At 40.5% G+C, this 14,522-nt stretch overlaps 1 protein-coding gene across 1 annotated transcript in view; it reads left to right on the top strand.

Moving 5' to 3' along the window:
• Window positions 1-14,522, top strand: part of LOC126483815 (nuclear pore membrane glycoprotein 210) — a 260,572-nt gene that overhangs the window by 114,377 nt on the left and 131,673 nt on the right. Inside the window, exon 7 of the mRNA XM_050107008.1 lies at window positions 649-3,469. Coding sequence (XP_049962965.1) covers window positions 649-3,469 — 2,821 coding nt within the window. The remainder of the gene's footprint in view (window positions 1-648; window positions 3,470-14,522) is intronic.

The following is a 14,522-nucleotide window of genomic DNA, read 5'->3' as shown; positions in this document are numbered from 1 at the left end:
TCATCTCCCCCCCCCCCCCCCCCCCACTCCCTATTTCCTGATCCTGCTCCCCTCCACAAACTTTTTCGTTTCATCTCCCCCCCCCCCCCCCCCCCCCATGCCACTCCCTCTTCCCTGTTCCTGTCCTCCTCCACAAACTTTTGTCTGTCTGGGCAACTAATCATAAACAAGACAGCAAGTGGTGCCACTTTGTTTATGTGAGGGTGTTAATTAGAGCAGCAAAAGAGTAAAAATTCAAAAAGGTGAAGGTTCCAAAAATTGATCATTTGTGATGATAAGTTTTCTTTGTGCAATTCTTCAATGTACCATGGCTTTTCATAAGAATGCGATTATTTGCTGTAGTCTAAAGATTTACATTTTTTATTTGTGTTTGACTTATCCCTGTCAACTTGTATACTGCTTGCTTCATTTTGTAACAAATTTCAGTGTGTATATTAAATCTTAATGTATTTACAGATATGTTATTGCAAAGACTTTTTTTGATTTTAAATAACTCGACCTTATGCAAAGTGAGTTTTTAAATGCAGCTTTAGTCCTTTGTTCTCTTAGAGGAAATGGAGCCAGCTGCTTATTACATCTTTTATAGCTATGAACTTTTAATAGCACGTGTAACAAGTACCACTAAATAGTTCCTTTTTTGCCTTCTAGGTATGAAGTAAAACTCCAAGTATCAGGTGGTGATGGAAATTTTGTATGGCAAAGCAAAGACACCTCTATTGCTGTTGTCACTCAGGCTGGAGTAGTAAGAACTGTCAATCAAGGGCATGTTGAGATAACTGCTGCAATGGACATTAATCGAAACAACTATGCAGTGTCAAATTTTCATATTTTGCCACCGCGCCAGCTGCAAATAGTAGAATATTTGGCAGAAACAGAAGTGGGAAACTCTATTTTTTTACATGTTGCAATGTTTGCTGAGAGGCCAGTAGAAAGTGATAAAGCAAAAAAGATATCACTTGCTGCTTTCACACAATGTGCAGACATCCCATTTCAGGTCCAGATATGGGACGAAATTTTTTCATTTAACGAGTCTCTTAAAACAGCACCCATTGGCACAGCTTGTTCGTCTTTGGGTATCACAGCTACGGAGTTGGGTACTACAAAAGTGACAGTGTCATATACACAAGAAGAAATAACACTTGAAGATAGTGTTACATTAGCAAGTTACTGGCCATTAAAGCCTGTCAATCCAGCTAGTGGCGTTGTAGTTTTAGCTGTTGGATCAGCAAGGACAGTAGTATTTACTGGTGGACCAAGACCTTGGATTGGACATGCATCTGAGCATTTTCATCACTTGGAGCCGACTCCCAGTGAAAATGATATTATAGAAGTAATGGAACTCAGTAACATTGTTTCAGATCAGCCAGATGTTTACACTTACCGTATTTTATGTAAGCAGCTTGGTGAAGCAGAAGTTACCTTGACAGTCACAAACAAACCGATGGCTAGGTACAGAAAGCGCTCAGAATCTGTTGCAACAGTGACTGTATATTGTGCAAAACCCCGTTACATTTCACTATTTCCAGAAATTAAACTGACAGAGAAAGAACGTTGTCCAATCAATTACCAGAATGAAAGAATGGTGGTGCAGAATTATAAAGATATTGAAGTGGCTGTTATTGTTACAGATGAACAAGGTCATGTATTTGACAATGTATCAAGTTTGGACATTGACTGGATGGTTTCTGACGAATCTCTTGGTATTTTGCCTAATCCAGACGAGATGGTTTTTGAAAATTTAGAAGAAAATGGTCGCGTCTTCCCCTCACGCCAATATCAAGTGATACAACCAAAAGGCAAGACTGGTGTCCTTGAAATAACAGCACGTGTTGTCGGCTATAATACTCTTTTGCTGAGAGAATTGGAAATCATTCCAGAATATCCCCCATTTCCTGTCACTGATAAAAAAGGCTATGAGTCAACACCAGAAATTGTGTCAACATTGAGCCTTCTGTTAGTCAGCGATACTATTGTAACACCCAATGTTGCTTATGTTTTCAACCATCCTGATAATATGATTAAACTCCAAGTAAGCCAAGGTTCAGGTTATTATGAACTTGTCCTCAGTTCTGAAGACGTGGCTGATGTTACTTATGTGGAAGGCTCCAGAATTATAGAAATTGTTCCAAAAACAGATGGTCATTTAAAATTGGCTATGGTAGACCTATGTCTTCCATCAAAACCAGCACTAGCAGAAGTTCAGGTTTCAAGTGTAGGCAGCATCAAAGTAGAAGTTGCTGAACATGTAGAGAAGGGTCGATGCATTCCAGCTGTTGTTCATTTATATGATACAACAGGAAATGTTTTGCCCATTTCAGATATTTCTTTGTTGAATCTTCGACCATTAGCTGATACAGCAGTCATTGGAATAAAACTTTTGCCTGACAAGGAGACCCTCATGAAAGTAGGTTCCTTGGGAGAAGTCCATTATGTTATTACTGGCTTGCAACTTGGCGATATAAACTTAATTTTTGCCAGTGGTTTTGAAGGGAATGAAGTGCTCAGTCACCCTGTTCCAATTCAGGTTTTCCCACCTTTAAAACTCCTACCCCGAAATGTCACACTGGTGGTAGGATCTGTGTACCAGATTAACAGTCATGGTGGTCCACGACCAGCATCACATATTGATTATTCTGTTAGCTCTACCTCAATTGCAACAGTGAATTCAGTTGGCCTTGTTGAAGGATTTGGCCAAGGGAAAACAGTACTTGTTGGAAAAGCTGTGGGCATAAACAAGGCAACAGGACAGAGGGTCGTCTATTCAAAGGATAGTGTTGAAATAAATGTCATTCCTCTTGCTGCCATTAAAATTAATGCACCATTAAATAGAATAATTGTTGGTGCTACAATGCCACTTTGGGCTCATGGTATTCCTGAAGAGTTGACGCCCTTGATTATTGGTTGTGCAAGGCCATCTCTGCTGTTTGATTGGGCTGTTTCAGCACCTAATGTAGTTCAATTGAATAATGTTTACCATGAAACTGGTATTGTACTGAAAGATGAAGATAAAATTTCCATGCGATTGACTGCTCTAAGGGCGGGCATCTCAACTATTTATTTAAATGTTACTGTACCTCCTAGAATGTCTGCTTTTCCTCAAGAGCAGACAGTGAAATTTGAAACTAGCTTAGAAATTGAAGTGTTTGAAGAGCTGCGTCTTGCATCACCACCCAGTGTAGGAGAATTTCAGTCACCATATATTTTGATGGCTCCTGACACTGAAATACAGCTAAAAACAAACCACGAAGGAGATCTCATGTACTCAGTGCTGGGTTCAATTGATCCTGCAGAGAAAGCAGAATCATCAGATGTTGAAAGTATCGACCGTGCAGTTAGTAATGTGACTCCATTGCTAACAGTGAATGAACGTGGATTAATAAGATCACAGAGTGCCACCGGAAGAACTGTTGTCACTGTATCAGTGAAAGAAGGTTTTGGCTTGAAACAAGTACTTGGTGTAACAGTTGAGGTAAGTCAGTCTTCATGGTAAAATATTCCCTCATTGTATTTGTGTTGTTGCATGAACTTTATGATCACAACAAACATTGCATCCATAATTATGTCAGTTTTTAGTGTGGAGTTTTTTCATGTATTTTTCTTCTTCTTTTTCTTCCATCAATTATTGCAATTTGTAGCCCATTGTGATTTCTCATTTGTTTGACATTGTTAGTCTATCCATTTCGTTTTGATCATTACTGTGGTCTTCATGTGTTAGATAATAAGTGTGCCACCTTCTGGGAATGCGGGTGTGGCAGTGGGATCGACGTTCTGAAATCATTTATACAGTGATAAAGGTTAAAGATCCATGTATCACACCTTGCAGCTATTCACCCTGGCACACCATGAAAGCTGGACGTCCACTCATGGGTGGTAGGGACTAGGTTGACCACCACTGCTCTACAGCTTAAAAATTGGAAAGGGCTGTTTAACAGTCTGGTGGTGTAGTGTAATGCTTAAGATAAAGGCCTCCCCATGCTGAAGGATGTGGATTTGAATCTTGTTAGGTACATCAAAAGTTTTTATTTTTAAATCCTTATTGAAGTGACTTGGTAGTTAGTTTTACTTAATTAATTGGGTTAAGTATAATTTTTTATTTCTGTTATTATGTTACATTGTAGATTAAAACTGAAGAAACTGCAAAAAGGTGGGAATTTTAGGAGATGGGACCTGGATAAACTGACTAAACCAGAGGTTGTACAGAGTTTCAGGGAGAGCATAAAGGAACAATTGACAAGAATGGGGGGAAAGAAATACAGTAGAAGAAGAATGGGTAGCTTTGAGGGATGAAGTAGTGAAGGCAGCAGATGATCAAGTACGTAAAAAGACAAGGGCTAGTAGAAATCCTTGGGTGACAAAAGAAATATTGAACTTAATTGACGAAAGAAGAAAATATAAAAATGCAGTAAATGAAGCAGGCAAGAAGGAATACAAACATCTCAAAAATGAAATCGACAGGAAGTGCAAAATGGCTAAGCAGGCATGGCTAGAGGACAAATGTAAGGATGTAGAGGCATATATCACTAGGGGTGAGATAGATACTGCCTACAGGAAAATTAAGGAGACCTTTGGAGAAAAGAGAACCACTTGTATAAATATCAAGAGCTCAGTTGGAAACCCAGTTCTAAGCAAAGAAGGGAAAGCAGAAAGGTGGAAGGAATATATAGAGGGTCTATACAAGGGAGATGTACTTGAGGGCAATGTTATAGAAATGGAAGAGGATGTAGATGAAGGTGAAATGGGAGATATGATACTGCGTGAAGAGTTTGATAGAGCACTGAAAGACCTAAGTCGAAACAAGGCCCCAGGAGCAGACAACATTCCATTAGAACTACTGACAGCCTTGGGAGAGCCAGTACTGACAAAACTCTACCATCTGGTGAGCAAAATGTATGAGACAGGCGAAATACCCTCAGACGTCAAGAAGAATATAATAATTCCAATTCCAAAGAAAGCAGGTGTTGACAGATGTGAAAATTACTGAACTATCAGTTTAATAAGTCACGGCTGCAAAATACTAACACGAATTCTTTACAGACGAATGGAAAAACTGGTAGAAGCTGACCTTGGGGAAGATCAGTTTGGATTCCGTAGAAATATGGGAACACGTGAGGCAATACTGGCCCTACGACTTATTTTAGAAGCTAGATTAAGAAAAGGCAAACCTACGTTTCTAGCATTTGTAGACTTAGAGAAAGCTTTTGACAATGTTGACTGGAATACTCTCTTTGAAATTCTAAAGACGGCAGGGATAAAATACAGGGAACGAAAGGCTATTTACAATTTGTACAGAAACCAGATGGCAGTTATAAGAATTGAAAGGCATGAAAGGGAAGCAGTGGTTAGGAAGGGAGTGAGACAGGGTTGTAGCCTCTCCCCGATGTTGTTTAATCTGTATATTGAGCGAGCAGTAAAGGAAACAAAAGAAAATTTCGGAGTAGGTGTTAAAATCCATGGAGAAGAAATAAAAACTTTGAGGTTTGCCGATGACATTGTAATTCTGTCAGAGACAGCAATGGACTTGGAAGAGCAGTTGAACGGAATGGGCAGTGTCTTGGAAGGAGGATATAAGATGAACATCAACAAAAGCAACACGAGGATAATGGAATGTAGTCAAATTAAGTCGGGTGATGCTGAGGGAATTAGATTAGGAAATGAGACACTTAAAGTAGTAAAGGAGATTTGCTATTTGGGGAGCAAAATAACTGATGATGGTCGAAGTATAGAAGATATAAAATGTAGACTGGCAATGGCAGGGAAAGCGTTTCTGAAGAAGAGAAATTTGTTAACATCGAGTATAGATTTAAGTGTCAGGAAGTCTTTTCTGAAAGTATTTGTATGGAGTGTAGCCATGTATGGAAGTGAAACATGGACGAGAAATAGTTTAGACAAGAAGCGAATAGAAGCTTTCGAAATGTAGTACTACAGAAGAATGCTGAAGATTAGATGGGTAGATCACATAACTAATGAGGAGGTACTGGATAGGATTGGGGAGAAGAGGAGTTTGTGACACAACTTGACTAGAAGAAGGGATCGGTTGGTAGGACATGTTCTGAGGCATCAAGGGATCACAAATTTAGTATTGGAGGGCAGTATAGAGGATAAAAATTGTAGAGGGAGACCAAGAGATGAATACACTAAACAGATTCAGAGGGATGTAGGTTGCAGCAGGTACTGGGAGATGAAGAAGCTTGCACAGGATAGGTTAGGTTAGCGTGGAGAGCTGCATCAAACCAGTCTCAGGACTGAAGACCACAACAACAACAACAACAACAACAACAACAACAACAACAACATATTACATTATTTTAATCATTGTAATACTTTTTTCATTTGCTCTCATTTTTCTTCCTGTCATTCTTTTCCCACTTGGAATCTTTGTTCATGTTATTTTACAAATTTTTTTGTAGCAATTTTGCTTTAAATTTCTTTCATTTAATCAGCCCATATTTTTATCCATGTTATTATGTTCGTTACCTCTGTTCCTAATTTTCCTTGAATTTTGTTTTATTTATAACCATTGTTTCGTGAAAATCCTTCTTGTCCATAGTTCAATAACAATATTTGTTTTAAATGTTTGTATGACAATTAGTGCCCAGAAAAATGTGCATCTTGTAAAAAAAAAAAAAAAATACATTTTTAGCACCATTGCACATAAATGTAAACAGATTATTTCTTTTTTTTTTTTTGGTGTTGTATTTAAACTAATAAATCGGCAGTCACAAATGTTTTTATGACAGATAAATAAAAACAATTAAATTCACATGCACAGAGATTCCAGGTGGAAAAAGAGTGATAGGAACAAAAAATGAGAACTGTTGAAAAAGTTAATATGCTGATTAAAATGATGTGGCAATGGAACAAAAATAAAAAGATTACGTTTAACCCAATTAAATTAATAAGCATCACATGAAATTCCTCTTTTCTCCCCTCCCAGTAACGAGCTAACAAGGGGCTGCCAGAGGGAATGGCTACAGGGTGTGATACGTGCACTCATCCACAGAAGATGCTTACTTTGGTCATTACATGAAACAAATAGCAGGTCAAAAATTTGTTTTTAACGCTCATATTTTGTTCTTCTTTTGTGTAAGTGTAAGTTTAAGCTGTAACCTCACTTACAAAACACATGCAAATTATATTTATGATGCTCAGAGCCACACTTATGAAAAGGAAGAAGAGAAAGCAATCAATAACAACAGATTTTAGGCATAATATTCCAGTGGGATCCATAATATCAGGAACATCTACAAAGATTTCATCAACCACATAAAAAACACAATCTTTGATAGAGTCATCATAAAGAAAGGATACAGAATTGTTTACTGGTACAGGCATGTGGATGATATAATATGTATGATAGATGAAGAAACAGAAAAATGCATAAACTTCATACAGACATCAACAGTATACATATAAATATTCAATTCACAATGGAAAAAGAAATGTAAAAGCAAGTACATTTCTTGGATATAACAATAAGCACACATTTGACGTCTTCAGAAATTCAGCAGCCAAAGAGACAGTTATATCTGCCGCATCTGACCACCCACAAAATCAAAAACTAGTGACCCTGCAACATATTTTACACAGACTAAATAATATACTACTCAGCAAATAATATTATGAAAAGGAATTACAAACAAAAGAACCCATAGCCACAAACAATGTTTATAATACCCATGTAGTACAAAGACTCAACCACAAAGTCAAACCACAACCAAAGAAAAATGAAAACAAGCAGGGAACACAAACACCACGGAACTCCACATAAAAATATGGACACAACAGCACACACAGAAACACAAAACATTGACATCCATGAAATGAAATGACTAACAGGGAGAAATGGCACTCTTTAACATACAGACACAAATTAACCCACATAATAGCAAATATATTAAATAAACAAGGATTACGTCTTGCTTACAGAACAAGAAAGATACTCCATTAACATTTACAAACAACAATAGACAAACCAGGTAAATACCAAGGAGCAGGTATATACCAGGTAGAATTTCAAGAATGTGAATCAGTATATCTGGGGATGACAGGCAGGATTTCAAAACTAGATATAAAAGCAATATGAAAATAGCTGTTCTACCTTTGCTGAACATCTGATAAAACATGGACATGAACCAGCCAACAAGGAACAGGATGTGAAAATTGTAAGAGTGAATAATTACAATAAAAAATGTCTTACATTACTGGACAACTTTCATGTACAAAGTGTCCTTTCAATGATAAGGAAAGTACGCTACTAGCCATTAAAATTGCTACACCACGGAGATGACGTGCTAAAGATGCGAAATTTAATCCACAGGAAGAAGATGCTGTGATATGCAAATGATTATCTTTTCAGAGCATTCACACAAGGTTGGCGCCGGTGGCGACACCTACAACATGCTGACATTAGGAAAGTTTCCAACCGATTTCTCATACACAAACAGCAGGTGACTGGTGTTGCCTGGTGAAACGTTGTTGTGATGCCTCGTGTAAGGAGGTTTCCGACTTTAGTAAAGGTCAGATTGTAGCCTATCGCGATTGTGGTTTTTGCGACATTGATGCTCGCGTTGGTCGAGATCCAGTGACTGTTAGCAGAATATGGAATCAGTGGGTTCAGGAGGGTAATACGGAACGCCGTGCTGGATCCCAACGGCCTCGTATCACCAGCAGTCGAGATGACAGGCATCTTATCCGCATGGCTGTAATGGACTGTGCAGCCATATCTCAATCCCTGAGTCAACAGACAGGGACGCTTGCAAGACAACAACCATCTTCACGAACAGTTCGACGACATTTGCAGCAGCATGGACTATCAGCTCGGAGACCATGGCTGCTGTTACCCTTGACACTGCATCACAGACAGGAGCACGTGTGATGGTGTACTCAGCGACGAACCTGGGTGCATGAATGACAAAATGTCATTTTTTCGGATGAATCCAGGTTCTGTTTACAGCATCATGATGGTCGCATCTGTGTTTGGTGATATCGCGGTGAACGCACATTGGAAGTGTGTGTTCGTCATCGCCATACTGGTGTATCACCCGGCATGATGGTATGGGGTGCCATTGGTTACACGTCTCGGTCACCTCTTTTTCGCATTTTCAACACTTTGAACAGTGGGCGTTACATTTCAGATGTGTTACGACCCATGGCTGTACCCTTCATTTGATCCCTGTGAAGCCATACATTTCAACAGGATAATGAACGACCGCATGTTGCAGGTCCTGTACGGGCCTTTCTGGATACAGAAAATGTTCGACTGCTGCCATGGCCAGCACATTCTCCAGATCTCTCACCAATTGAAAACGTCTGGTCAACGGTGGCCGAGCAACTGGCTTGTCACAATACGCCAGTCACTACTCTTGATGAACTGTGGTATCGTGTTGAAGCTGCATGGACAGCTGTACCTGTACACGCCATCCAAGCTCTGTTTGACTCAATGCCCAGGTGTATCAAGGCCGTTATTACGGCCAGGGGTGGTTGTTCTGGGTACTGATTTCTCAAGATCTATGCTCCCACATTGCGTAAAAATATAATCACATGTCAGTTCTAGTATAATATATTTGTCTAATGAATACCCGATTATCATCTGCATTTCTTCTTGGTGTAGCAATTTCAGTGGCCAGTAGTGTAATTAGTGAGCAAATCAACACTCACAGATCATGTTAGCCACTAAAACAATAACAAGCAAAAATGGAAACATAATTGGAATAAATAAGTAATGAAGTAATGAATGCCTCCCCCCTCTTTTTTTTGAGAATTTTGTCAAAAGGTGTTCTGTAGCATGCAAATTCTGTTCCTTCACTAGAATTAGAAATATGAATAAGTAACGTGCCAACCAAGTACACACACACACACACACACACACACACACACACACACAGAGGGTGATTCAAAAAATTGTGCACAATTTGAATTAGCTGGTAGAAGAGTTGAAATATATAGCACAATTAGACAGAGCGCGTGCACACTTTTCTGTGCTAGTTCGTGATGTACTCAGTGCCACATACCACAGGCACCGACTTGGAAGGGGAGGTGCAATTGAATGGCCCACTCACTCCCCTGATCTGGCACCTATTTATTGATTAGTTTATTGATTTTATTTTTAATTTTGGTATGTTCAAGTTGAAAGCTTCATGCATTTGGCACCAGTTCCCAGTGAAGGAATATTTCTTATCCGCATACTTGCAGCATCTGATAAACTTCACATGATGCCTGATGTACTTTGTAGTGTGTACCAGAATTTTCTCTGAAAATTATTTGCCTATATTAAATGTGTTGATAGCCATTTTGAACACATTCTGTAATGTACAACATCGTTCAGTAAACACTATACTCTCTTTGCCAAACTTAAGGCACCTGTTCATTGATTGTCCTTGTGGTTCCTGACAGTCCGAAGCTTTTACTGGTGTAGGACTAGTGCCAAGTCTGTAAGTCCCTATTCCCAAGTTGTTTCATTTTGACTCTTTATCAGCTTCTTCAATTTGTGATAAAAAAACCGCAAGCAAACAATACTCTTTCCAGTGCAGAAAATTACTACACATAATCAAAGTGTGCGATGGAGGCAAAAGTATACATGCGTTCTCAGTGCAGCTCAGTAGAGTATACTGTGTCTCCAGTTGTGTATGGCACTGGCAACACAGCTTGCCTGTACTGCTCAGTCTGGCAACATGTCTCAAAGTTATATCTCAGGCTTTGACTCTAGATGCATCATCACTTTATGACTAGGTGGGTTGTGAGCTCAGGAAGCTGTAGTCTCTCTAGCAGCACGCATACCCGCTGGCGAGCCGGCCCAAGTGGGTTGCATCATGCAGCCTCGCAGGCATTCAGCGGCCAACGCGGAACTATGTTTTAGATTTTTTTCAAATTGTGGCATCCTTGAGCCCCCGTTCACCAGATGTACGTCTAACGATTGGCGGCTGACACTACAGATCAGACTTTATCAATAATTATAGTACAGGGTTACATCACAGTTACTGTTACATTCTCAGCAAGTACACAAAGTCCTTTCATCCATAGATGTATTTTTTCATCATTACTAACTTTACAACAAGAGCAGGTTTACAGTGTAAAAGCCATATTACTATACAGGGTGTTACAAAGAGGTATGGCCAAACTTTCAGGAAACATTCCTCGCACACAAATAAAGAAAAGATGTTATGTGGACATGTGTCCGTAACGCTTAATTTCCATGTTAGAGCTCATTTGAGTTTCGTCAGTATGTACTGTACTTCCTCGATTCACCGCCAGTTGGCCCAATTGAAGGAAGGTAATGTTGACTTCAGTGCTTGTGTTGACATGCGACTCATTGCTCTACAGTACTAGCATCAAGCACATCAGTACATAGCATCAACAGGTTAGTGTTCATCACGAACGTGGTTTTGCAGTCAGTGCAATGTTTACAAATGCGGAGTTGGCAGATGCCCATTTGCTGTATGGATTAACACAGGGCAATAGCCGTGGTGCGGTACGTTTGTATCGAGACAGATTTCCAGAACGAAGGTGTCCTGAAAGGAAGACGTTCGAAGCAATTGATCGGTGTCTTAGGGAGCATGGAACATTCCAGCCTATGACTCGCGACTGGGGAAGACCTAGAACGGCGAGGACACCTGCAATGGACGAGGCAATTCTTCGTGCAGTTGACGATAACCCTAATGTCAGCGTCAGAGAAGTTGCTGCTGTACAAGGTAATGTTGACCACGTCACTGTATGGAGAGTGCTAAGGGAGAACCAGTTGTTTCCGTACCATGTACAGCGTGTGCAGGCACTATCAGCATCTGATTGGCCTCCACGGGTACACTTCTGCGAATGGTTCATCCAACAAAGTGTCAATCCTCATTTCAGTGCAAATGTTCTCTTTACGGATGAGGCTTCATTCCAACGCGATCAAATTGTAAATTTTCACAATCAACATGTGTGGGCTGACAAGAATCCGCACGCAATTGTGCCATCACGTCATCAACACAGATTTTCTGTGAACGTTTGGGCAGGCATTGTTGGTGATGTCTTGATTGGGCCCCATGTCCTTCCACCTACGCTCAATGGAGCACGTTATTATGATTTCATACGGGATACTCTACCTGTGCTGCTAGAACATGTGCCTTTACAAGTACGACACAACATGTAGTTCATGCATGATGGAGCTCCTGCACATTTCAGTCGAAGTGTTCGTACGCTGAGCAACAGATTCGGTGATCGATGGATTGGTAGAGGTGGACCAATTCCATGGCCTCCATGCTCTCCTGACCTCAACCCTCTTGACTTTCATTTATGGGGGCATTTGAAAGCTCTTGTCTACGCAACCCCAGTACCAAATGTAGAGACTCTTCATGCTCGTATTGTGGACGGCTGTGATACAATACGCCATTCTCCAGGGCTGCATCAGCGCATCAGGGATTCCATGTGACGGAGGGTGGATGCATGTATCCTCGCTAACGGAGGACATTTTGAACATTTCCTGTAACAAAGTTTTTGAAGTCACGCTGGTACGTTTTGTTGATGTGTGTTTCCATTCCATGATTAATGTGATTTGAAGAGAAGTAATAAAATGAGCTCTTACATGGAAAGTAAGCGTTTCCTGACACATGTCCACATAACATATTTTCTTTCTTTGTGTGTGAGGAATGTTTCCTGAAAGTTTGGCTGTACCTTTTTGTAACACCCTGTATAGATAACTAGGTCTAGATTGTGTCTTAGTATCTGTTCCACAATGCCAGGTCTTGTAAGCAATGACATCTCGGTTGGCGAATGATTCCAATCCAGGTAGAGAGGCATTCTCACATCGGATGATAGCAAGAGTAAACCATCCACTTCCAGTACTCTCTGTGGCAACATCAAGACTGAAATTAACTTGACATCCACCGAAAAAATCAGTCCATTCAATATGACACTTTGTGCAGTTCCATTTGTGCCAAGTTTATTCTCCAGGCTTATTATGTGTTTGTAGACTGGCATGCGATGGTGATGTTGACGATACACACGTCGACAAGGCATAGTGCTTCAATGCTGTTGCAGATATAGCTCACAGCGGAATGATTCCGCTGGTCTGCGTTGGCTGCTTTTATACTGAGTGCATGAGCTTCATTTCATAAGAGCGCTGGTAACGGGCTTAGGTGCTGCGTGGGCCGGCGTGGGAGCATTATCCCGTACGCGTGCTGTAGTCTCTCTAGCAGCACGCGTACCCGCTGGCGAGCCGGCCCAAGTGCGTTGCATCATGCAGCCTCGCAGGTGCTCATCGGCAAATGCGGCACTATGTTTTAGATTTTTTCAAATTGTTGCATCCTTGAGCCCCCGTTCACCAGATGTACGTCTAGCGATTGGCGGCTGACACTACAGATCAGACTTTATTAATAATTATAGTACAGGGTTACATCACCAGTTACAGTTACATTCTCAACAAGTACACCAAGTACTTTCATCCATACATGTATTTTTCCATCATTACTAACTTTACGACAAGAGCGGTTATACAGTGTAAAAGGGCTCAAGGATGCAACAGTTTGAAAAAAATCGCTTACAAGACCTGGCATTGTGGAATAGATGCTAAGACGCAATCTAGACCTAGTTATGTAAATAGTAATATGCCTTTTACACTGTATACCCGCTCTTGTCGTAAAGTTAGTAATGATGGAAAAATACATGTATGGATGAAAGGACTTGGTGTACTTGCTGAGAATGTAACTGTAACTGGTGATGTAACCCTGTACTATGTCTAGCTCAGTCCATTCAATATGTCACTTTGTCCAGTTCCACTTGTGCCAAGTTTATTCTCCAGGCTTAATATGTGTTTGTAGACTGGCATGCGATGGTGACGTTGACGATACATACGTCGACAAGGCATAGTGATTCAATGCTTTTGCAGATATAGCTCACAGCAGAATGATTCCGCTGGTCTGCGTTGGCCGCTTTTATACTGAGCGCATGACCTTCATTACATAAGAGCGCTGCTAACGGACTTAGACGCTGTGAGCGCCGGTGCGGGAGTGTTATCCCGTACGCGTGCTGTAGTCTCTCTACCGGATGGCGAGCCGGCCCAAGTGGGTTGCATCATGCAGCCTCGCAGGTGCTCAGCGGCCAACGCGGCACTATGTTTTAGATTTTTTTCAGATTGTTGCATCCTGCCAAATTAACAACATTTTTCAAGCAGTCAGCGCTATTTTGAGACACAAAACACTGAATATTTGCCTCTTAGTGGTCACCCACGGTTGACAACACCAGTTGGTGACCATTAAAGTGCATGACAGGTAGGAAGGAGGTCAAGTTTCAGCCATTCTGTGCATCCCCCTCCATTAATTGCCACCAGCCAATAAGATTCATTCTCTCTCTGAGCAGCTAGCCTTGAGGTACAACTGGACTGTGAGAATCCCTCTCCTTCATGCTGCACTGTTGCTGTAATTCGTGACAATGTTTTTTCATTCACGCAGTGACTGAATTATTCATTCAGATGTTGTTATTTTCTTGTGGAATTATACCTGTGAATGTGTATCTGAAATGAAATGTTTTAGTATGATTTTCAGATCATA

This window comes from Schistocerca serialis, chromosome 6, assembly GCF_023864345.2.
Source record: "Schistocerca serialis cubense isolate TAMUIC-IGC-003099 chromosome 6, iqSchSeri2.2, whole genome shotgun sequence".
Taxonomy (NCBI): Eukaryota; Metazoa; Arthropoda; class Insecta; order Orthoptera; family Acrididae; genus Schistocerca; species Schistocerca serialis.
This window is presented reverse-complemented; position numbering and strand designations above follow the sequence as displayed.